Source organism: Dipodomys spectabilis, unplaced genomic scaffold, assembly GCF_019054845.1.
Source record: "Dipodomys spectabilis isolate Male_0828 unplaced genomic scaffold, ASM1905484v1 ptg000045l, whole genome shotgun sequence".
Lineage (NCBI taxonomy): Eukaryota > Metazoa > Chordata > Mammalia > Rodentia > Heteromyidae > Dipodomys > Dipodomys spectabilis.
This window is the reverse complement of record NW_024870722.1, coordinates 6,244,250-6,266,655: the sequence shown is the minus strand read 5'-3', so window position 1 is coordinate 6,266,655 and position 22,406 is coordinate 6,244,250. Positions and strand designations below refer to the sequence as shown.

At 40.5% G+C, this 22,406-nt stretch overlaps 1 protein-coding gene across 3 annotated transcripts in view; it reads right to left on the bottom strand.

The window, feature by feature from the left end:
• Positions 1-8,064: 8,064 nt before the first annotated feature.
• Positions 8,065-22,406, bottom strand: part of Rnf144b (ring finger protein 144B) — a 151,723-nt gene continuing 137,381 nt past the window's right edge. For all 3 annotated transcript variants that reach the window (XM_042678559.1, XM_042678560.1, XM_042678558.1), the window contains exons 5-8: positions 17,664-17,868; positions 15,936-16,080; positions 9,938-10,027; positions 8,065-8,612 (exon numbers count right to left, since the gene is read on the bottom strand). In XM_042678559.1, the coding sequence (XP_042534493.1) occupies positions 8,472-8,612; positions 9,938-10,027; positions 15,936-16,080; positions 17,664-17,868 (581 nt within the window). In that variant the 3' untranslated portion in view covers positions 8,065-8,471. The remainder of the gene's footprint in view (positions 8,613-9,937; positions 10,028-15,935; positions 16,081-17,663; positions 17,869-22,406) is intronic.

Below are 22,406 nucleotides of genomic sequence, written 5' to 3'. Positions count from 1 at the left end.
TTTCTTGGGGAATGCAGACATAATTGTGCATACGACTTCCAAAAGCAAAATTTATTATTTAAGCATGAATAAAAGTTTGAGTGGGTTGTATCTGACGGCTTGTCTACTTACCTGCCTCTACTCATTCTCACACACACACACACACACACACACACACACACACACACACACACTCCTATACACTGCCACGAACACATATACATACGTACGTACCTTAAGCTATGCATACTGAAAACAATGAGAAAACAATGTTAATTACACTTAGATTGAGACACAGTATGGTCTATAGTAAGTCTCAAATAAGACTACGGAGGTTTTCCTTCTTAAAAAAATAAATAGTGTAAGTATAAATAATAAATCATAGCTACTAGCAGATTTTTTTTGTCTTTAGAAATTTCCCAAGTAACATTTGTTGTGCCAACCCAGAACTCCACACAAACCATAAAGTTCAACCATGGTTCTCTGAACTTGTTCTGTTAAGGTAAATTGATGATATATATTTCATCTGCTACTAGAATTACTCATAGTTTAGTTTCTTCTGGAAATGATCTGTTCTTTGTTTAATGAAGAGAATTTCCCATGGGATGCCCATCCACTCCTATGTATCTGGGATTTATATGGGAGCTGGAAGGCTTTTCCATTTCATTCTGAGTTTTCTACTGGGGGAGACCAAGATGAAGAAAGATAACAACTTGTCCAGACCACAAAGGACTCACCTTCAGGCTGACATTCCTAGAGAGAAGGACTGTTCTCATTCAAATTGTGAGTGAGGGGAAGGGTTGGGGGGGCGGTAAGGGAAGAGGTGAGTCTGGGACTTTTGGGGAAGGCAGTAACTGGTGAGGTGCATCTGCTGTAATGGTCTGATTGAGTGGCAACACCAGCCTGTCCACTGAGTCACCTTGGAAAGAGTGGTCCTTCTTGAATACCAGATTCAATAATATCAACAGCAGAAAGAAATGTTTGCAAGCGCTTTGCATGCCAGGTGTCATATAACACATAGAAATACAAGGTTTTACATAAACTTCTCTTTGCAGAAATCATTTCGTGGCTATAAACTGAGCATTTTCTCTTTACATATCCATTGCATTATAGATGCAGGATAAAATAAGACAGTTTTGCTTATGAAAGGGTGACATAAAGGATTGTTGTTTGCTTTTTTTAAAACTATGTTGTTGCTTTTTTTTCTTTTTTGTTCTGGGGATGGAACCTAGGGCATTGCATTTGCTAGGCAAGCGCTCTGTCATGGAGCTACATCCCAGCCCTGAAGGATTTTTTCTTTTCAAACTACAAAAGCACAACATGATCCCAGAAGATCATACTGCCCCCAACAGACACTTGGAATCATGAAGTGTGTTTCGGAATGGCTCCCTGCCTTTTTCCCCTTTCAGAACAACGTCTAGTTGAAAATGTGTCACCCACAGTGACAGTCGTAGCATGCACCACACAAGGGCTCCATCTTCTCACCCCTCTCACATCACTTAGGAGCGTTTTGATCCTCAGGATTCCACCGGGTCCTCCTAACCTGAACCAAGACAGAGATAGGACGACACTGGATGAGAAATGGTTCGCCCTCTAACACAAAACCCAATCAGGAGCACAGCCATGTCTGGAACCAATGTCATCCAATTGCAACTTGACTGCCTGTCCCCAATCCTAAGCCCCCTGGATGGACAGAGATATAGAGGACAGAAGATGCCACATACTTGTTTTATGCCCATGAGCCACCCATCATGCCTGGCCTCTCCAAACCTTATTTCACACGCATTTCATTTGTGTTTACCAAAGTCCTGGGACTAAGCTGGGATTCAGAACCAGCCAGTAGGACTTAAATGTGTTTGCTCTCAGTTAAACAAATTAGCTTGGGTTTAAAACATGTCTATGTTGATCAATAATCAGAAGTCCCAATTTGCCTCAAGAAAAACTGCATGTTTTTTGTTGAATGTGTCTAACTGTATTAATGCTAATTATCCATCCATTCTCACCCAAAAGAAAATGTGCACCCTCAAATCACACCAAGTCATCAAGGAACCTCAAGGTAAAATGTCAAACATGACAATTTCCTTCTCATCAAAAGCCTGAATTCTGGCTGTAACATACAAAACTGAACAAAAGCAAAACTGATATAAATATGGTACTGATAACATTGAAAACCATAAGGGTAGAAAATAAAATTCTTCATATACACCAAAAACTCATTCAGTACATCCCTTATTTAGAGACCCATTTCCAGCTTCTGAAACTGCCAGTTGGTTATTAAATGATAGGCCTACAAACACATTAAATTATGTAAAGTTGATAGGCCAGGACTTGGATTTGAGTTTCCAATCACCAATCACTGAGTCTGGGCTGTCCACATCAAAAGGCACCCGTGGGAACGCCTTGGGAAGGCACTTCACTGGGAAGAGGCAAGTATTTTGGTATTTGAAGCACAGAACTTCAGTGAGCATTGAGACTCTGATATCAGCAAGTCAGATGCATGTGGCCTTGTTATTTCTCTATTGAATTGCCCACCATCTTCTGTGCTTCTCTGGCCGAGGCCCAGAGATGATGGGACTATGATCTCAGGGGCTGCCCAGCTTCCTTGGGTACATTGTACCACACATCAAAACGTGGACCGTAGAAGCCAGGCACCAGTGGCCCACATCTGTAATCCTAGCTACTCAAGAGGCTGAGATCTGAGGATCACCGTTCAGGTGAACCCTGAGACTAACTCCAATTAACCACCAGAAAACCGCAAGTGGCGCTGTGGCTCAAGTGGTAGAGCACTTGCCTTGAGCTGAAGAGCTGAGGGACTGCGCCCAGGCCTAGAGCTCAAGCCTCACAACAAACAAACAAACAAAAAAGCTGAGATTTGAGGATGATTTGAAGCAAGCTGGGCAGGAAAGCCCATGAGATTCTTATTTCTAATAACCAAAAAAGTAGGAAGTGGAGCTATGGCTCAAGTGGTAGAGGAAAAACAAAAAAAACAAAAAATGGAAAAAAAAAAACCTTCAAGCTGGACTGACACAAAAATGAGACACACATATACAGACTATAAATGCTGATTTGAAATATAAATTATTGTCCTACCTGTACCTCCATTAATACAGATAATTAAGAAATGTGTTCTCTTGAATGCACAGTTAAGACAGGCTTGACTTCACTGATGACTGAGTTCCACATTCCCCTTTTGCCTAGTACTTATCAATAGTCAGACCTTGGCAAGACATGAACACTAAACCATCAATTTCCTGAAGAAATGAACCTAATGTCTGTTCCATTCATCTCCTAGGCTTGTTCTAAAAACCCTTTAAACAGCCTACATAAATAAATAAAACATCTAATTGCTTAAACAAATTCTTTGAAGAAATTCATTTCTTTTTCATCCAGTTAGACACAATCTTTAGGATCTAAAGGAAAAGTAGATTTATTATCTAACAAATGACAGTATTTGAATTACAGAAAAAAAACTAATTATAATTCTCCAAATTCATAATTTACATTGCAACGAGTTTGCTAGTTAGGGGATTGATTAAAATCACTGTTATCTAAAATGCCTCATCCCATATTTCTTTGGGAATGCAAGTTCTAGTTTAGCAAATAAGGAGTGCACTTTGAAAATGAAATTAATGTTGATATTAGGGAAAAAAACCCTATAATCCTCAAAAATGTTTTTACATGAATCTTACTAACTTCCCCCAAACTGTATTAGGAAACAAAATTTAAATGATAAGTTAATTATAAGCATTCTCACTGAGGTATCATTTTGGAAAAAAGATAACATTTAATAAAAAGACGCCACCACTAATAGAGAAAATGAGCTTTCAGTTTTGTAGAAACACAAGTTCTATTTGTTAACCAACTTCTGACACCCAACTTTAGCCAACTCTTGCTTTGAATACTAATCAAATGGAAATGACCCTAAGTTAACACCTTAATGTAATACCTTTTTTTTAAAACTCTTTACAAAGAAATATGTTCTTCTAACAGACTTTTGGAAGATTAGGACTGATCTCAAAGAGCACTTAGTTCAACCCTCACGTTAGGGAAAGAATGGTTTTTGACATGAGGCAGTAAGAGACTTGTATTGTTGATTCTCTGATTGATGATCAATTCCTGTAAACACTGGTAGTGTGAAATAGCTCACTAAGCAAAAGCAAATCAACAAGTAAACGGGTCCTCATTTCAAGAAGCACAGCAGCAAGGTGAGGAGAATGATAAAGGGAATTGACATTGGGATATACAGTGAACATGTGTGGAAAAGAATGAAATCTACCCAATCTAACTAATGTAAGCTAATAAAAAACAAAACAAGGCCAAGCATGGGCAGCTCGCACCTGCTGTAATCCTAGCTACTCAGGAGATCTGAGAGTCAAGGTTCTCCAGTTAACAACCAAAAAGCCAGAATTGGAGCTGTGGCTCCAGGGCAGTGTGCTAGCCTTGAGCAAAAAAGCTCAGAGACACAGAGCCCAGGCCTCAGGACTACACACACACACACACACACACACACACACACACACACACACACACTAATAATAATAACAATAATAATAGTAATAAGTTGGGCTTTTTTTTAAGACAGCAAGATATCTTCCCCTCAATGATACTGAAAATTTTGGTACTTCCTGTAAATTCTGAACCTAGGATTTAATAGTAATTTGGTTGATTATTAAAGGAACAATTGATACCACCATCTAAAATTGTGCAGTACCACAAAGGTGAATACACTTGATTCCCTGCTCATATTTATTGGAGCTCAAGTGACCTAAACAGTTATTTTCTTCATAAAAATAAAAATATGCAACAGCAATTTCTTAAGTACATAACAAAACATCCTGAAGCATGAATTAACGTGAGATGAAATAGCCTACAGATATCAATTCAGACAGCTTTATAAAATGTCATTTATCTAAGGCATTTCTGTAATTGTACATACATACACACACACACACACACACATACACACACACAAAACACTACACACGATTCTATATACAAAAGGCATCTATTCATGAACAGAAAGAAAATGTCCTTTAGAAGCTCTGTGTAAGGAAGGCTAAAGTAATACATAATTTAGATGATGATTAATTTTTAAGAGAAAATTTCAGACTCTAAGAAACAGTGATTTACATTCAAACAAACATGTCCATTTTCAGATCTGGAATAGGTAAGGGATTTTTTTTTTTCTGTTTTGTTTTGTTTTGCTTTTTGATACAGGCTATAAGAAAATTCACACTGTGAATTTTTCTTCAAAGGGCCACTTTCAAAGTAGAGATTTCAAATCCAAAGCAAGTATTCATGGCACAAACAAATGGGAGGCCTAAATTTCAAACATTAGCTTCCATGTGGCTTTCCTCCTCAGTCCCTTGCCTGCTTCCAAGAAACCAGTCCCTAGAATGCTGTACCATAATATCCTATGGTGTTTCTGAATGGTAAGTTTTTACATTTAAATCACAATGTGCTGGGAGATTTCTGAATTCTTGAAATAATGGAGTATATTAATCCTATCACAAAATGGCTTTGGTCATGACATCCAAACACTTTCATATAGACTCAGATTTCTCTCTAGAACAAAAAAGAGGGAAAAAAATAGGAAAAGATAAAGCTGACAGAGAGAAGTAACAAGGTAACAAGAAGTAACTCTCAGTAGCTAATGATCTAAATCAAATTGTTGGCTTTCTCCTTCATAAAGGAAGTCTCTAATCTGGCTTGCACTGTGGCCTACTATCAGCGATATGTTTAGGTACCCAACTGCTCCTGTTCATTCTGACAATCTCACACGCATTTCACCATTTAAGGAAGAAGTCACCACTTTTCAGGTTCTGAACATATTAAAAAAAATTAAATACAGATATTTAAAAAGTTTGATTGATACACTCTCACTCCCTAGACTGCCCTCCAACCCCAATGTAGCTAATTCTGTTATAAAACCTCTATGGGAAGACAAATTCAAGTCTGCCAGAGAAATAGCACAGATATTTCTTCCATGTTTACTCCAAATTAACAGGCTCTTCCTCTGAGAACACAGCATTTCAGGTCACTTGAATTCTGCCACTGTTTAGTCTTTGTACAAGCAAATTCAGGGCTTACTAGTGGAGAAGTGACAACCTTGGTACAAAAATTCAATTTCAGTTGAGTCTTTGTGATGACCTGAGCAAGGTGAAACACCCTTTCTCTATAATGAGGCAGCTTCATTATAACACCAAATTAACGTAAAGCAAATTAAATAAAGTAACATAAAGCAAATTCACTATGCAAACATATGTAACATTTATATTTATACTAATGTGAAATACATTCATATATTGACAATGGTTATTTTTTTTCCTTAAGCTTTCTTAGATTTTCAAAGGAAAACAAAGTCATTAGTTAGTGAGAAAATTCTACTGTATGATTTAAAAAATGATTTTGGTTGGTTGCTATTTGACAAAGTTTAGAGTTTCCCTCTAGGTCCCATACAAACTGAATTTTAAAGTACATGGCCATACTACACATATGTCAGATATTAATATATGCAGTTGAATTAAAAATCTTTACATGTATACCCCCCACACACATACACTTAGGATATTTCCATTACATAAACAAAGTATCAATCCTTAATAATAGGTCCAGGATAGCAGCAATTTAATAATCTAGTTACCCAGTTACCTCAGAAAATACACTAGGGCTGTAAGTAGTCCTGATATGGTATCCCTGGTTATAATTCTGCCACTGGAGAAAGCATTTTATCTTTTCAAACCCCACTTATTCAAATCTGACTATTAATGGTATAATGAAAAAAAGGAGGCCACAGTGAGGTGATAAGTCCAAACTATTGAAGATACACAAAAGCATTTCCATCTTATTCCTTGCATATCTTATTGTGTTATCAAAGGCCTGTACAAAATTCGGTTATCTTAGCTGCTAAAAGAGCCATGTTAGGTTATGCTAAGAAGAGAGCTGCTCTGAACTGCTTGAAAATATGTAAACAACTCCATTAAATTAGTGCTTTTCTAGAGATGGCATGATATTGTACTAAACATTGTTTTAAAAGTTATATTTCTGAAGCTATACCCTTGGCCAAGTTATGAACCCATAATCAAAATTCATATATATACCAGACACACACACACACACACACACACACACACACACACACACACAAATAGCTTCATTGAGAAACCATTTTAGTCACAGAGGGAAAAGGTTTTAAGAAAATTATCTTGAGTCTACTACTAGGAATAGCCATGCACACTCAAGTGGGCTGCACATCATGACTATAGATGTACATATGGACCTTAATATTTACTTAGGATGGATACTTTCCAAATCTGTTAGGGTTATACCCACAGAGCCCAAGCAAGGTCCCTGTTTTCCAGCTCTACCACTGTACCCCATGTTCCCCATGAAACAATTTTGTAGACTATCACTGCTATCTGTAAGAGAGGAGTTGGTCACCTTAAAAATGTAACGTTTGCCATTGGTTCTTGGTGGCTCATACCTGTGATCCTAGCTACTTAAGAGACAGCCAGCCTGGGAATCAACCTTGCTAGACTCCATCTCAACCAATTAAAAATCAGATATGATGGTACATGCCCATCATGTTCTGCTACACAGGAAGTTAAATAAGGAGGGTTGCAGTCCAGATCAACCTGCACACACACACACACACACACACACACACACAGAGTAAAAAAGGAATTCCTATTTTTTAAATATCAAAAAGCAATAAGGACTGGGTACGTGGCACAAATGGTACAGTGCTTTGCTTAGGACCACACAGACAAAAAGTGGAATGAGACCATTTTGTTTTACACGCTGCAACCCTTTTCCTGAGGTGTTCCTCCTGCTTGAAGCTGAGATCACACACAGAGAAACCTATTGTGCTTCTGCCAGGTCACAGTGGGAATGCTGGGAATGGCACAGCCAGGGGTCATCACAGGCATGGCCGGCGGAGGGCCGAGATACTGACTCCTAAGATAAGCAGCTTGCTTCATTCTGAAGACAATTCCTCAAGGTGAAGTTTTATCCTCTGCCCTTCCCCACCCATGGGTTCCTGCCACATTTCTCATGGTGGTCAAATCAACACAGAACAGACTCCTCTCAGTTAGTATATATGTTGCCAACCAGGACAACACATTTATTATATTGAATGTTAACTCAGGTTCCTTGAATTTGGCTCGAAGATGAGCAGCCCCATGGGATCCTTTGGATGACAAAATAACGATGTATCAGTAGTTCTTCCCTCACAACCCCCAGCTCCTCTGACATGCTCCATACACACACAGTCTTGACTGTAGATCCAGGTTCTTGTGACATGGGAACACTTGCACGAGGGATTTGGCCTTTTCCAGAGCTGAATGCTTGTAGGCAATTTCAAAGTCTGGACACAAGAGGCACTTCCAAAGTTTGGCAAGGAGGAGGAGTCAAGATCACTAAGTGGGGTTTTGATCACTATGCTGTCTCAGATAACCTGGACATCTGGGGCACGTGAACACAAACAGAGATCTTTAGGTTGTGGATGGGTCATGCTTTTTCTTCTTGCCCCGACAGGACTTGCAGACACAACAGATTATACATGGAGAGGCCAGGAGCAACAAGGGTGAAGTCACCAAAGCAATGATGCCCAATCCCACAAGAATCCCCACCACCTGGAAATTGAGAGAGGAAAAAAAGGATAGTTTAGCAGTCAAATCGGCCTATGTTTATACTATCTGCTGTCAACCAAAGCAAAACTCATACATTCAAACCCAAATCCCCAAAGTAATGGTATGGGGTATGGGGAGTTAATTAAGAGGGTAGAAGCCATATAATGGGATTCATGCCCTTGTAATAGGAGACATTTGAGCAGTTGTTTCTTTCTCTTGGCTCTATTCCATATGGGACCCAGTGAGAAAACAGCCATCTGTGCTACAGGTGAAGCAGGAAGAGATCGATCCCTCACCAGAACTTAACCATGCTGGTCCCTGGATTTCAGACTTCCTAGTCTCCAGAACTACAAGAAGTACATTTTTGTTGTTTAAGCTATCCACTCTCTAGGTAAGTTATTATAGAAGCCCAAACAAAGACCATTATATTTACATGTCTCTTTGCCAGTGCTCAACAAAGTCCTGAAGTGGACTCAAGCTAAAAAGATACAAACAAGGGCTTGGAAGGTGGCTCAGTGGTAGAGTGCTTGCCTCACATGCATGAGGCCCTGGGTTTGGTTCCTCAGCACCACATAAGCAGAAAATCCCGGAAGTGGCACTCTGGTTCTAGTGGTAGAATGCTTGCCTTGAGCTGAAGACCTCAGGGACAGCGCCCAGGCCCAGAGTTCAGGCCCCATGACCGGCACAAAAAAAAAAAAAAAAAGATACAAACAACTAAATCAAGGCTGAGAACAAACCAAAAGTGAGCTCAAGCTCAAGCTGTAAGTTCAGACTCATGAACTATTGGTATTGGCTCATTTTTTTCTGCCTGAGTTTCCTCAAACAGTCTCATAGGGATGTTTCAAGATTACTAAGACATGACCGCTGACTCCCTCAAAAGAAATGTAGCCTTTGATAAATATAAAAACACCACTAAAAACAAACCATGACTACTTTGAACCACTACATAAACATACAATGGCATGTTCATAAGGATCTAAGGCCCAGCAGGGACCCATAGAATTTTAGAACACAGCTAATGTCCATAAAGGGTTTTAAGTAAGTGCTTCCATGGCTTTCCAGAGAAAAGAGCATCTGCATACATTCTGTAGGTCATTGTCAAATACTGGGCTCTCTGGTGGCTCTCCAATTGCCCAGGAGATTATGGTCATAAATTAACTTCAGGTGACTGCCTCTCCCCCCCCCCCCCCAGTTTTTCGCTTGCCAAGTCTAGAACCTCCCAGGTGACATGGGTAAGTAGGAAATGGATTGGAGAGAATGAAGAGGTAGACACTTAGAACCATTACAATTCTGGTTTATCTCATGCTCCCTCTTAAAGGTCAGGGTACCTGTGTTCGGTTCCACATTACTGAAGCTCTCGAGTGGCCAAGTTTATTCCTGCATGGCCCTTTGTCATAGTGCCTGAGGAAAATATCATTCTGTAAAACAAAAGCAAAAGTTTCAGTAGGCATGACATTTTGAGATGAGAAATGGCTATAAAAAAAGCCATATCTATCCCTTAACAATGTCAGTGGTTCCCTCTAGGAATAATAAATCTGTAATCTTCAGCACAGCTTGGTACTTTTGTAAATCACCAAGTGAAAACATATCATAATCAATGAGACTCTGATTGACTGACTGATTGATTAATTCTATAGGGAAACAAAGGAATGACACAAACAGGTAATCTGACAAAATAAATTGTGAGCTTTAGCAGAGGTACAAGATGGAATAGAAGGGTCATGATCCAGACAGCTAAACTGAGCAAACCAAGTGAGACTACGTGCCTTGACTGAGGAAGGATGGAGAAGAAATCATGGTCCTGAAATAATAAGAAATTAGTTAACTAGATGGTGGAGCAGGGACACAAAAGTATAGATGCTACGTAGAAAAAAAGCTGTGGCTTCGTCAAGAAAAATGACAAAGATGGGCTTGTGGGAAAGACAATAACCATGGTTTGGACATACTGAACTTGATAGCGGAGTCATCAGAGGAGATCATGAGGGCAGCTCATTTCCTAGATCTGTATTTTGGAAAGAATGAGTCTGGCATCAGTAAGTGCCCAAAGATGGAAGAAATCATAGGGATGGCTGATACTGCCCAGGATGAGATATATTAAAAAAAAAAAAAATCAAAGAAGATAAATACATTTAACAATGGGTCAAAGAAAATCCTAGAGGGGCTGGGAATGTGGCTTAATGGTAGAGTGCTCGCCTAGCATCCGTGAAGCCCTGGGTTCAATTCCTCAGTACCACATAAACAGAAAAAGCTGGAAGTGGTACTGTGACTCAAGTGGTACAGTGCTAGCCTTGAGCACAAAGAGGCTCAGGGACAGTGCCCAGGCCCTGAGTTCAAGCTCCAGAAGTGGCAAAAAAAAAAAGACTACCCTAGAAAGGGAACTGAGGAATAGCCAGAAAGATCAAAAGGAAACCAATAGATATATAACTGACATAGAAATCACTGGGAGGAGGGCAAAATGGACAAGATAGATAGGATGAATGAGAGTGAATATGGCTGAAGTACTTCATATGAAAATATACAAAGTGCTTTATATATGAAACGAGAACAATAAAACATGTTGAAATTGTTTTAAAAAGAGGGAGAAGGGAGAAGGAAGTGGTGGAAGAGGTGAGTTTGATGGGGGTATATTTTATGCATATATGGAATTATCACAATAAAATCTTCCTGTACAACTAATATTCGCTATTAAAAAAATGAGGAAGCCAGGTGCTGATGGTTTATGCTTGTAATCCTATTTACTCAGGAGACTGAGATCTGAGGATTGCAGTTCAAAGCCAGCCCAGGCAGGAAAGTCCATGAGTCTCTGATCTCCAATAAACCACCAGAAAACCAGAAGTGGCACTGTGGCCCAAGTGATAGAGCACTTGCTTTGAGCTGAAGAGCTCAGGGACAGCACCCAGGCCGAGTTCAAGCCCCACAACTGAGCAAAAACAAATAGAGGAACTAGGCAATCCTCTACTCCTAGCTACTCTACTCAGGAGGTGAGAGCTAAGTCTTATGATTTGAACTGGTTTGAGCAGAAAAGTCTATGAGTCTCTGTCTTCAAAAATAACCACGAAGGGCTGGGAAGGTGGCTCAGTGGTAGAGCGCTTGCCTTGCATGCATGCATGAGGCCCTGGGTTCAATTCCTCAGCACCACATAAGAAAAAAGCCAAAAGTGGTGCTGTGGCTCCAGTGGTAGAGCGCTAGCCTTGAGCTGAAGACCTGAGGGACAGTGCCCAGGCCCAGAGTTCAGGCCCCATGACTGGACCAAAAAAAATAAATAAATAACCACCAAAACCAGGCATTGGTGGCTCATGCCTATAATCCTAGCTACTCAGGAGGCTGAGATCTGAGGGTCACAGTTTATAGCCAGCCCAAGCAGGAAAGTCCGTGAGACTCTTATCTCCAATAAACCACTCAGAAAACCGGAAGTGGTACTGTGGCTCAAGTGGTAGAGCACTAGCCTTGAGTAGAAGAGCTGAGGGACAGCACCTGGGCCCAGAGTTCAAGCCCTGTGACCAACAAAAAAACAGCAAAAGGCAGGGCTAGAGGCATGACTCAGGTGGTAGAACACCAGCTATGAACAAACAACAACAACAAGAATGCCTGATTGAGTTCAAGTCTGATATTGGCAAACACACACACACACACACACACACACACACACACACACACACACACACAGAGAAAACAAAAGGAAAGAAGGAATTTACTGAGGGAGGAAGGGAAGGGAAGGGAAAGGAGAAACAGAAGAAAAAAGTTCAGCCTTTTTAAAAGGGACTTCAGCTTCAGTCACATGAAAGACTAGATATTGAAGAGCCTACAGAGGGTAACCAGATTCCCATGGATGACATTCAGACTACCTTAGAGCCTGAGAAAACCGCAGGGATGAAGTTCAAAGCAGGAGCAAACTCAATGCCCCAGCACCACTCATAGCATCTGGGCTTATGGTCTGTCTTAGCCTTTGATTTTAGAATAGCATCCCCATCTTGGCTGTCAACTGTGCCTGCGTACTACCATACGACATAGAACACTTGCCTGGAGAAAAGCATCACGACCATAAGTCAATGTCCTTGTCTAAAAACAGAGAAAGTGACATCCGAAAAAAACCAACCAAACCAAACCAAACCAAACAAACAAAAAAATGGCTGCCAGAAATCCATGTCTTGACATCTGAAATCTGTGTATTGAGCTAGTTAATATCTGCATCATCTCAAGTACCAACACAGTACAAGTGGAAGCAGAGAGTTCTCAGCAACACACCATCCCTAGATGGTCGTCAGCCAAAGAATGGAGACCCAGTATCCACATTTAATCCCTGACACCTGTAGCCTCCTACAGAGAAGCTAATGGGCCAGCTGCCTTGTTCATAGGAACCCAGTTAATCATCTGGATAAACCAGAAGGAAATCAAGATTGATTTCTTTTGCATTTGTAAGGCAGTTAGGAGGCCCAATCAAGGGAGTCCTCATCCACAATATCAGTCATCTAAGATTACAGTAAGTCTTATATCACACATGCTTATAAGATAAGGAGATATGGGAAATTTCTTTTTTAAGGTAAGCACATTACTTTATTATTATCTGTGTAGATGAGATTCTAGAGTCTAAAATAAAATGCTCATCTTCACCTTTCCTATGTATTATCTCTTCTTAAAATCCTGAGACAAAGCCAATAGCTGGGGGCTGGGAAGGTGGCTCAGTGGTAGAGTGCTTGCCTTGCATGCATGAGGCCCTGAGTTCGATTCCTCAGCACCACATAAGCAGAAAAAGCCAGAAGTAGCACTGTGGCTCAAGTGGTAGAGCGCTCACCTTGAGTTGTAGAGCTGAGGGACAGGGCCCAGACCCAGAGTTCAAGCCCTACAACTAACAGAAAAAAAAAAAAAAAAGCTAATAACTGATGGGTTTTCTTATTCATGGATGTCACCTTAAATAAGTTATATGACTTCCAGTTTGGGGATTTCAGGGGTTTTTGTTGTTGTTGTTGTTGTTTTGTTTTGTTTGGTCTGAGACCAGGACTTGAACTATCTGGTTGTTGCTCTACCACCTGAGTCATGCCTCCAACCCTGACGTCCAGTTTTAAAAAGACAGTATTGAGATGGCCATAAGCATCCATTGTAAAAAGCACCATTACTATATATTAAGAGACTAGAAGACTAAACACACTGCTTATTGAACTAAAGGAAACCAAACAACAAAAACAAAGAGCCGAGGAGAGAATAGCAACTCAACCATGACCAAGGCTTGCACTGATGTGGGTAAAACATGCAGGTCAAATTGCCCAAGCAGGGAATATCTATGATGGATCTACACGACCCCAAACACGGAAAACTGGAATTGACGTAGGCCTTCTCTCACAGACCCTCCTACCACCTCTTTATTATTATTATTATTATTATCTTTAAGTAGTTATATAACGAAGTTCACATTCTACAAAACAGTATATGAGAACCAAGTATCTGACAACACTGTCACCCATCTCTCCTAACCCATCCTTTCTCTCACTTTTTTTCTTTAATTGAGATGAGGTGATTACGTAAATTTCACGTATTTCACAATATTGTCCCAGCACCTCGTAAATGAGGTTAGCATTCATGTTGGCATCCATCTGAATGAAACTGATCCTAGATTTGAGATGACAAGCTACATGAATGGTGAGGGAAAAGCACAATCAGATGAGTCCCTTTATCGAGGAACCACGACAAAATGGCAACGCCAAGTTATTTACAAGACAGTATTGGCTTGAACTGTTCTAATGTTTCTTTAAATTCAAGAAGAGGCAACAACCTAATTGTGGAAGGCAGAATAACTACCCTCAGCCCTCCACAGAGATGCCATGACCCAGTCCCCAGTGTTCTTAAATGGCCAAAGGGATGTTGCAAATGTGATTGTGTTAAGAAAGTAAATTACCCGAAGGGATTCAGTCTAACTTTATGAGTTTTGAAGACAGAGATCCTTTCCTGGCTGTGGTCAAAGGAAGCAAAAACAAGGAGAAAGGTGAGTGGTGTGGCCAGCTTTGAAGATGGAGTAAAGGGAACTGCAGGCCAAGAAATTCAAGCGTCCTCCAGAAGGTAGAAGAGCAAGGAAACAAATTCTCATGTTGGGTCTCCAGAAAAGAGCACAGTGTATTGAATCAGTTCTAAACCAGTAAGATCTATGCTGGACTTCTAATGGACAGGAATCTAAGAAAGTAAATGTGTGCAGCCACAAAGTTGAAGACAATTTGTTGCGACAGTAATATAAAACAAAGATATGTGTAGGCCATTGTATCACCAAGAGAATGTCCATCCAAATCAAGAAATGCCTTCAAAACAAAAGTTTGACTGTAAAGCTAAGACACCCAAAGTAATCCTAAAGAGCTTTATAAAGTGTCTAAAGTAGCAGGGAGAAGTTCAGCTGTAGCTCAGTGGTTGCATCCTCACCCAGTACATCCAAGGACAAGGGTTCAATCTGTAGCACCAACCAAAGGGAAACAAAACATAACAACAAAATAGCCTTAAAGCAAAAGGCTCAGAAAGTCCCATTAGAGAAAAATTGAATGTTTTTTTTGTTGTTGTTGTTGGTGGTGGTGGTTGTGGGGCTTGAACTCAGGCCCTGAGTGCTGTCCTTGAGCTCTATTTGCTCAAGGCTAGCATTCTACCTATTTGAGCCACAGCACCACTTCTGGTTTTCTGGTGGCTAATTGGAGATAAGAGTCTCACAGATTTCCTGCCAGGCTGGCTTTGAACTATAATCCTCAGATCTCAGCCTCCTGAGTAGCTAGGATTGCAGGCATGAGCCACCAGCATCCAGCAAAATTAAATCCTTGTACAAGATAAAAATAAGACTCGATTTTTTTTTTTTTTTTTTTTTTGTCACGAGTGAACTCAGGGCCTGGGTGCTGTCCTTGAGTTCTTCTGCTCAAAGGTAGCACTGTATCATTTTGAACCACTTTCAGTGTTTGCACTTTCAGTTTTTGAGTAGTTAGAGATAATAGTCTCATGGGGACTTTTTTTTGCCAATCCTGGGGGCTAGAACTCAGGGCCTGGGTACTGCCCTGTGCTTCATTTGCTCAAGGCCAACACTCTACCACTTGAGCCATAGTGCCCCTCCCTGCTTATTCTGTTTATGTGGTACTGAAGAATGGAACTCAGGACTTCATGCATGCTAGGCAAGCACTCTACCACTAGGCCGCATTCCCAGCCCCTCATGGGGACTTTTCTGCCTGTGCTCCATGATCCTCAGAACTTGGCCTTCTGAGTAGCTAGGATTACAGGTGTTAGTGCTAGGCACCCGGCAGATGTTCTGTTTTAAAGGCTGTGATGCAGGATAAAGCACGTGAAGAAAATGTTTTCAGGAGAACTCACATCCAGGTTCTGCAGACAGTACCAGCAAAATGTGTGCTTGCAGTTCTTACACATCATCTGAGCACAGCCTTCATTGCGTTCGATATAAACCCGGCAAACAGGGCACTGCTTAATGGGGGCTTCTGCGTCTGTCCCAAACAAGGACCTAAGAACAAAATGGATAAGAAATTATATTTAATCGGTGGTCTTCAACTGAATTCCCAGGGCTTTAAACAGTTAGGTAATAAACTCCCAGTTATCTGTGCTTCTTAATTCATTTCCAAAGAAAAGGATGTAGGAGAGGGGAATGGTAAAAATGGGAATGAGTTGTTCAGATAACTCAAGGAATTTTAATTTACTTATGTTGGCACCCGGTAAATTATATTAATTATACTTTCCACAGCTGAGCTAGCTCATTGATTTACCAAATTAATGTTTTGTTCCTAGAGCACATTGTCTGAATAAGAAGTACAAAGAGTCAGCTATGGCACAAAGAAACTAGCTCAGGCTCCAAATGGAGCGGAGATAGTCTATCTCATGATCTGCTCATTAAATAAGTGGAGGCGTGGGATTAAATAAACCAAGACTATAAAACAAATGAAAATTCCTGATCCATACAGATGAGGAAGCCAGGCCAGGCTCACATCACAAAGGAGCAGAAACATTAGAAATGGTCCAGACTGGGATAAAGGAGCTGTAGCCTTGGATTTGCACTTTGGTTACTATTCCTCAGAACCACCATCCAGCATGCAGGCAATCAGCCCACAGAGTTGTCAAATCTATCATCAGATTTGGTAACTTGGGTCGTGGTGGGAGGGGCTTCTACTTTATTTATTTTCCTCAGGGCCTGGTACTATCCAGTAAGCTTTTTCACTCAAGATTGGCAGTCTACCACTTGAGCCAGTCCTCAACTTCCCAACTTTTAGCTGGCTAGTTGGAGATGGTAAGAGTCTCACAGACTTTTCTGTTCCCGCTGGCTTCAAAACTCCATCCTCAGATCTCAGCCTCCTTGGTAACTAAGATTATAAGCATGAACCACCAGTGGCTGGCAAGGGTTTCTGTTTTAACCTCCCTTTTTCCCCATGAGAAAACAGACTTATAGAGGACACCCAGATACTAAGCCGCAAAGGCAGAACCCCAGCCATCCTTTCCTCTGAGCTCTTTGCATTGCCCTGTCGCATCTAGCCAAGAGAGTTTACCACTGTGAGAATGTGGAAGGGACTGGCTCTAAGCCGGCAGAGGAGGCTCATGCCTGCCGTGGTGTATTAGATCCCTTTCTCTTTCTCTATTTGTTTGGTCTGAAATGCAAGCCCAGCACCACAGCCAGGCAGCATGACTATTCCTAAAGACTAGTTCTACACACCGTGACAGGGTGATTAAGCCAATTGGGCTAGAACACTGTTTGGCTTTTGTTGTTGTTCTTCTTGCTCATGCAGAACAGCTATAGCCTCAAGCAAAGCCAGGAACTAAACACAAAGGTTTCTCACTGAGTGCGGCTGCTGCTATAAAACTGTCACATAGCAAGGTATAGACTTTGTTTCTTCTCATCCTCACAAAATCCTAACTTCGGCATCATTGTTTCAGAGGATACGTTCTCTTCCTCTATTTCTTAAGAATTTGGGGCCAATGATATGCTGCTGTGGAAGAAAGTTCTATAGGAAAATAATGAATGTGTTAACACGCATCGTCAGGTAACTCCTCTCCAGTGCACATCCGCTGAGTCTGAATCAGTTCCCTTTCCTTTCTTACCCGTGCTCCGTTGGCAGGATGATAGGCTGGATGTCTCTACAGGAGACATCTGCATGCCACGCATCCTTGCAACATGAACAGAACTTCAGGTGGCAAGAAGGGCATTCCACCAACACAGGCTGTCCTGGGGCGCTCGCTGCAACAGCGCATACGGTCTGACAGTCTGCCACAGGACACCACGTTCGGTGGGGGTCCAGGTGCACTTCTGCAACATAAAAGAAGAAGAAAACAGTGACGGGCTCTCTGTGTCTTGATTGAAGCTTTCTCACAGTCATTGACTCTCTTCTACACACGAACATGTATGAAAATACAATATAACCAAGAGTGGTGGCTTCTCATTTTCATTAGAGGTCCCCCCTTACTCCCTCATTCACAAGGTTGCTCAGCCCTACTATAGCTCTCATATTTCTCAAATTAGGTAATAGTAGATCTGTATTCTAGTCTACTAGCATTCTCTTTAAACCCAAACTGCAACTGGAGATAAGATTTCTCACCTTCGGGCACTTAAAATATACAAAAACTTTAATTTTCTGCTATATTATTTGGACACCATTTGAGAAGTTGTTGTTTTTTTCTTGGTCGGTCATGGGGCTTGAACTTGGCTTGGGCGCTGTCCCTGAGCTCAAGCACTCTACCACTTGAGCCACAGTCCCATCTCCAGTTTTCTGGTGGTTTATTGGAGATAAAAGTCTCACGGACTTTCCGGCCAGGGAGGGCTTTGAACCGTGATCCTCAGATCTCAGCCTCTTGAGTAGCTAGGATTACAGATGTGAGCCACCATGAGCGTCCGGCTAAAAGATTTTTTTAAAGGTATTGCTCACAAAGGATTTTGTTCTTCGAAGGCTCTGAGAAATAAGTAGTATAACAAGTAATTTAAAAACAAGGAATGCTGGGCCTTGGTGGCTCATGCCTATAATCCTAGCTACTCAGGAAGCTGAGACCTGGGGATCGAGGTTCACAGCCAGCCCAGGCAGGAAAGTCCATGAAACTCTTATTTCCAATAAAGCACCAGAAAACCAGAAGTGGGGCTGTAGTTCAGGTGATAGAGCGCTAGCCTTGAGCTGAAAAGCTGAGGGACAGTGCTCAGGCCCAGAGTTCAAGCCCCATGACTGACAAAAAAAAGAACCAAAAAAACAAGGAAGTCCGTTGATCTGGGCATGCTGTAGTCTTACCATTGTGCTAGATGGACACAATTAGTCAAAGACCCACATGCTCTAATAACAAGACTTCACAGAGCACAAAATGGTAGACATTTCACACTGGCCAGATCCATATAACTGGTATACAGGGAGGAAAAGTCAGAGAGGGTAAACAACCATTTATTTAATCATTTATTCTTAGATTTCCCTTTTCTGTTCACTAACAGCTTCATGTTCTCTTCCTATAACAAGACCTTTAAGAAAAGATACCACATGAAAAAAAATGAGGCTGTTTAGAGTAAAGAATAGCCCTTTATTCCTAGAACCAGTGTTCTGCAAATTCCTCACTCATGAGTTTCTAGTATTAAGCCTCCAAGGGCTTGCGATTCCTAGAAATTTATACTCAAGCAGCAAACAAATCCAAAGAGTGAGCAAACAGGAAATGAAGGTATTAAGTAAGAGTTAATTATCTTGTAAATTTAATGTTGGGAAGAGTATGAAATGTTTCAGTAAACACTCTCTCCATTGATGACTAGCCTTAAAAAAAAATGACATGTTTAAAAACTGCCATCCTCGCTGGGCACTGGTGGCTTATGTTTATAATCCTAACTACTCAGGAGGCTGAGATCTGAGAATCATGGTTTGAAGCCAGCCTGGGTAGGAAAGTCCATCAGATTCTTAACTACCAAAAAAGCCAGAAGTGTGGCTGTGGCTTTTGTGGTAGAGCTCTAGCCTTGAGCAAAAATGCTCAAGGACAAAGCAGGCCCTGAATTCACACACACACACACACACACACACACACACACAATAGCATCCTTAATTGTTTTGACTTCTCTAATAATTTGGGGACAGTTGTGCTTTGACACTAATAAAACAGAAAGTAGAAGCTTATGACACAAAAATTCCCAGACTCCAAGAGAAATTGGCCCTCAAAGATCCCTAAACTTTTAGAAGTTAAGAGGACTATAATAAAATAAGTTGTCTGGGCAAAAAACAAACAAACAAACAAACAAAAAGAAGTAAAGATGATGAAACATCAATTTGAACAATAAAGTGATAAAAATAGTTCTGAAATTAAGTTAGTCCCCTGGAAATTTACCTTGTATAGTATCAACTCAAATGTATCACTTCTCCTTTTATGCTTTTCCTTTTCAGTAAAACCCTCTCTCTATTTTTGGCTAACTCAAAGCCTTTCTTGTTTTTCATTTTTTTCTAATAAAGGATCTACTTCTACTGTGTGTCTGCCTTCATTTGGGGATGGGGAGGTCATAGAAGCAGGATCTTGTTCATTACTCTTCTCTGTTCACTTCATAGAGGTCATTCCTCTAAGTTATAGGCAGAGCTGAATGTATCATACTTTGTTTTTGTGCTCCAATTTGCCTGAGGAGATAATGGATGCTACCTATTCATTTAAAGCAGATATTCATTTCTTGTTTTTGTTACTCATTTTTTGTTTTTTGATTGTAGGGCTTGAACTCAGGGCCTGGGAGCTGTCCCTGAGCTCTTTTGCTCAACGCTAGAGCTCTATCACTTTGAGCCACACCTCCACTCCCAGTTTTGTGGTGGTTAACTGGAGATAAGAGCTCCCACAGACTCTTCTGTCCTGGCTGGCTTTGAACCACGATCCTCAGATCTCAGCCTCTTGAATAGCTAGGATTCCAAGTGTGAGCCTTCAGCATCTGGCTGCTTTTTTATTTTTAAAGACCCAACCTAACTCCTGTGGGACTTAGAATACATATATTTATTATGTTTAGTTACATATTCATTTATATAGATTTATAGTATAATATAAACAACATATTAATCTATCATATTAATACAATGTATTAATATATTAGCCTATAATATTTTAATATAACATGTGTTAATATATGCATGATGTATATATGTATGATATTATATATATATTAAATACCATCTTGGATGCCCTGCATTGAAACTTATTTTCCATACTTTTCTAACATTCATTAAAAGATGTGCACAAGCACTCTAAAATCATCCTGTTTCAATCCTGGTATTTCAAGTATGTTTGATCTGTATGAGATCATAGGTCTCAACTCACATCAATTAGAGCTCTCAAGTTTAGAAAGACATCAGTTTGGCACAACGTAAGACTGTACATATAGCATTCCAACACTAAATCCTCCTGTACAAAGTATCACTTCTAAGGGAAACTACAGACATTTTTTTCAAACATTTTTCAAACAAGTAAAATTATCCTTTCTAGAGCTCTGTTCTCTGTAACTCACTCCTGTCTTACATCCTGTTTCATCTTAGTCTTCAGGTGAGCAATCCACACCTTCTGACTCTTATTCCTGTCCACTACAGCCTCCTAAACTTACTGCAAGAACTTTTAACAAATTGCTCAGCATATTCAGCGCATCTATCAATCTGTCGTATCTGATACTCCGGTTTCCATGTAGAAGGCCCTAAGTCCTCCTTTCTCCTTTACCCTAACATCGCTTCCTTTGCTCCCATCCACGACTGGTATCCAGGACCCACTAGAGACTTCTATCTTACTTATTTATGAGGACTCAGGCTATCACTAAGCACAGCTCTTACCTTAAATTGGACTGTATAAATGTCTTCTTCAGGCATGATCGCATATGATTATAAGACTGCAAAAATTAGGCCTATGTCTATTTTTCATCGTTCACTCAACAAATGACAGGTACTTATTTAGGGTCCTGGGCATATAAAATTGAAAAATAGTACTTCCCTTTGTAGAAATCTCACAGCACGAACATCACAGTATAAAAGGCAAAGGAATGCTTGAAACAAACACATACCCCAACCCCTGGCCCACCAAGAAACTGAGCACTGTGAATCAAGGACATCAGACAAGATATAAAACCGAAAGCAAATACCTAGGGGAAGCTCTTCAGTAGAGATAAGGCCTATTTAATAGCTATTTACAGCAAGTTTCCTATGCTCCTTTTACCCAGATATTCACAGTGAAGCTTCCCCATTTCATTCCACTTTGAAATCAGAAGGAAAAACTAGTTCCTCCTAATCACTGGAACCAAGTAGCTACCACATGCTGAGATGAAAACAGAGATTAAGCCAGAAAGAGTTTAACTACCACATAAACAGAGAGAAAAAAAGAGAAAGAGATGTGTCTTTGAGGTAGCAACTCTGTAGGTAATCAGCATGTGGAAGGTAAAAGAGGGAGAGAATAATCTCTTTCAGGACATTAGACTCCAGATCCTGTATTTAAAAGAAACACAAAAACATACAAGCTCTGAATAAAACTTACATGTGTACCTATGCTCTTCTAAAGAGTAGATACCTTTGATCATATAAACTGATTTATTGTTCAGTATTGGCTTCTTGTACATCTACTGGGGTTCTTCAACTCCAGTGTGGTATCAGAGTCCCCTACTCTGAAGTACAGTCTGTTTCTTCTGCATAGAATCACAGCATATCAAAATAGGTACTTCTAGATCTCCCTATGAGTCTTTCTGGATGAAACACTATGTATTTATGACAGCCTAGTTGATTAAAATCTTTTGCACACAGGAGAAAACAGAAATCAGGTGTCTGGGAATTCAAACCGTTACTATTCTGAGGCCCCCATTTAAGATAATTAAAATAAAAGCAAAGC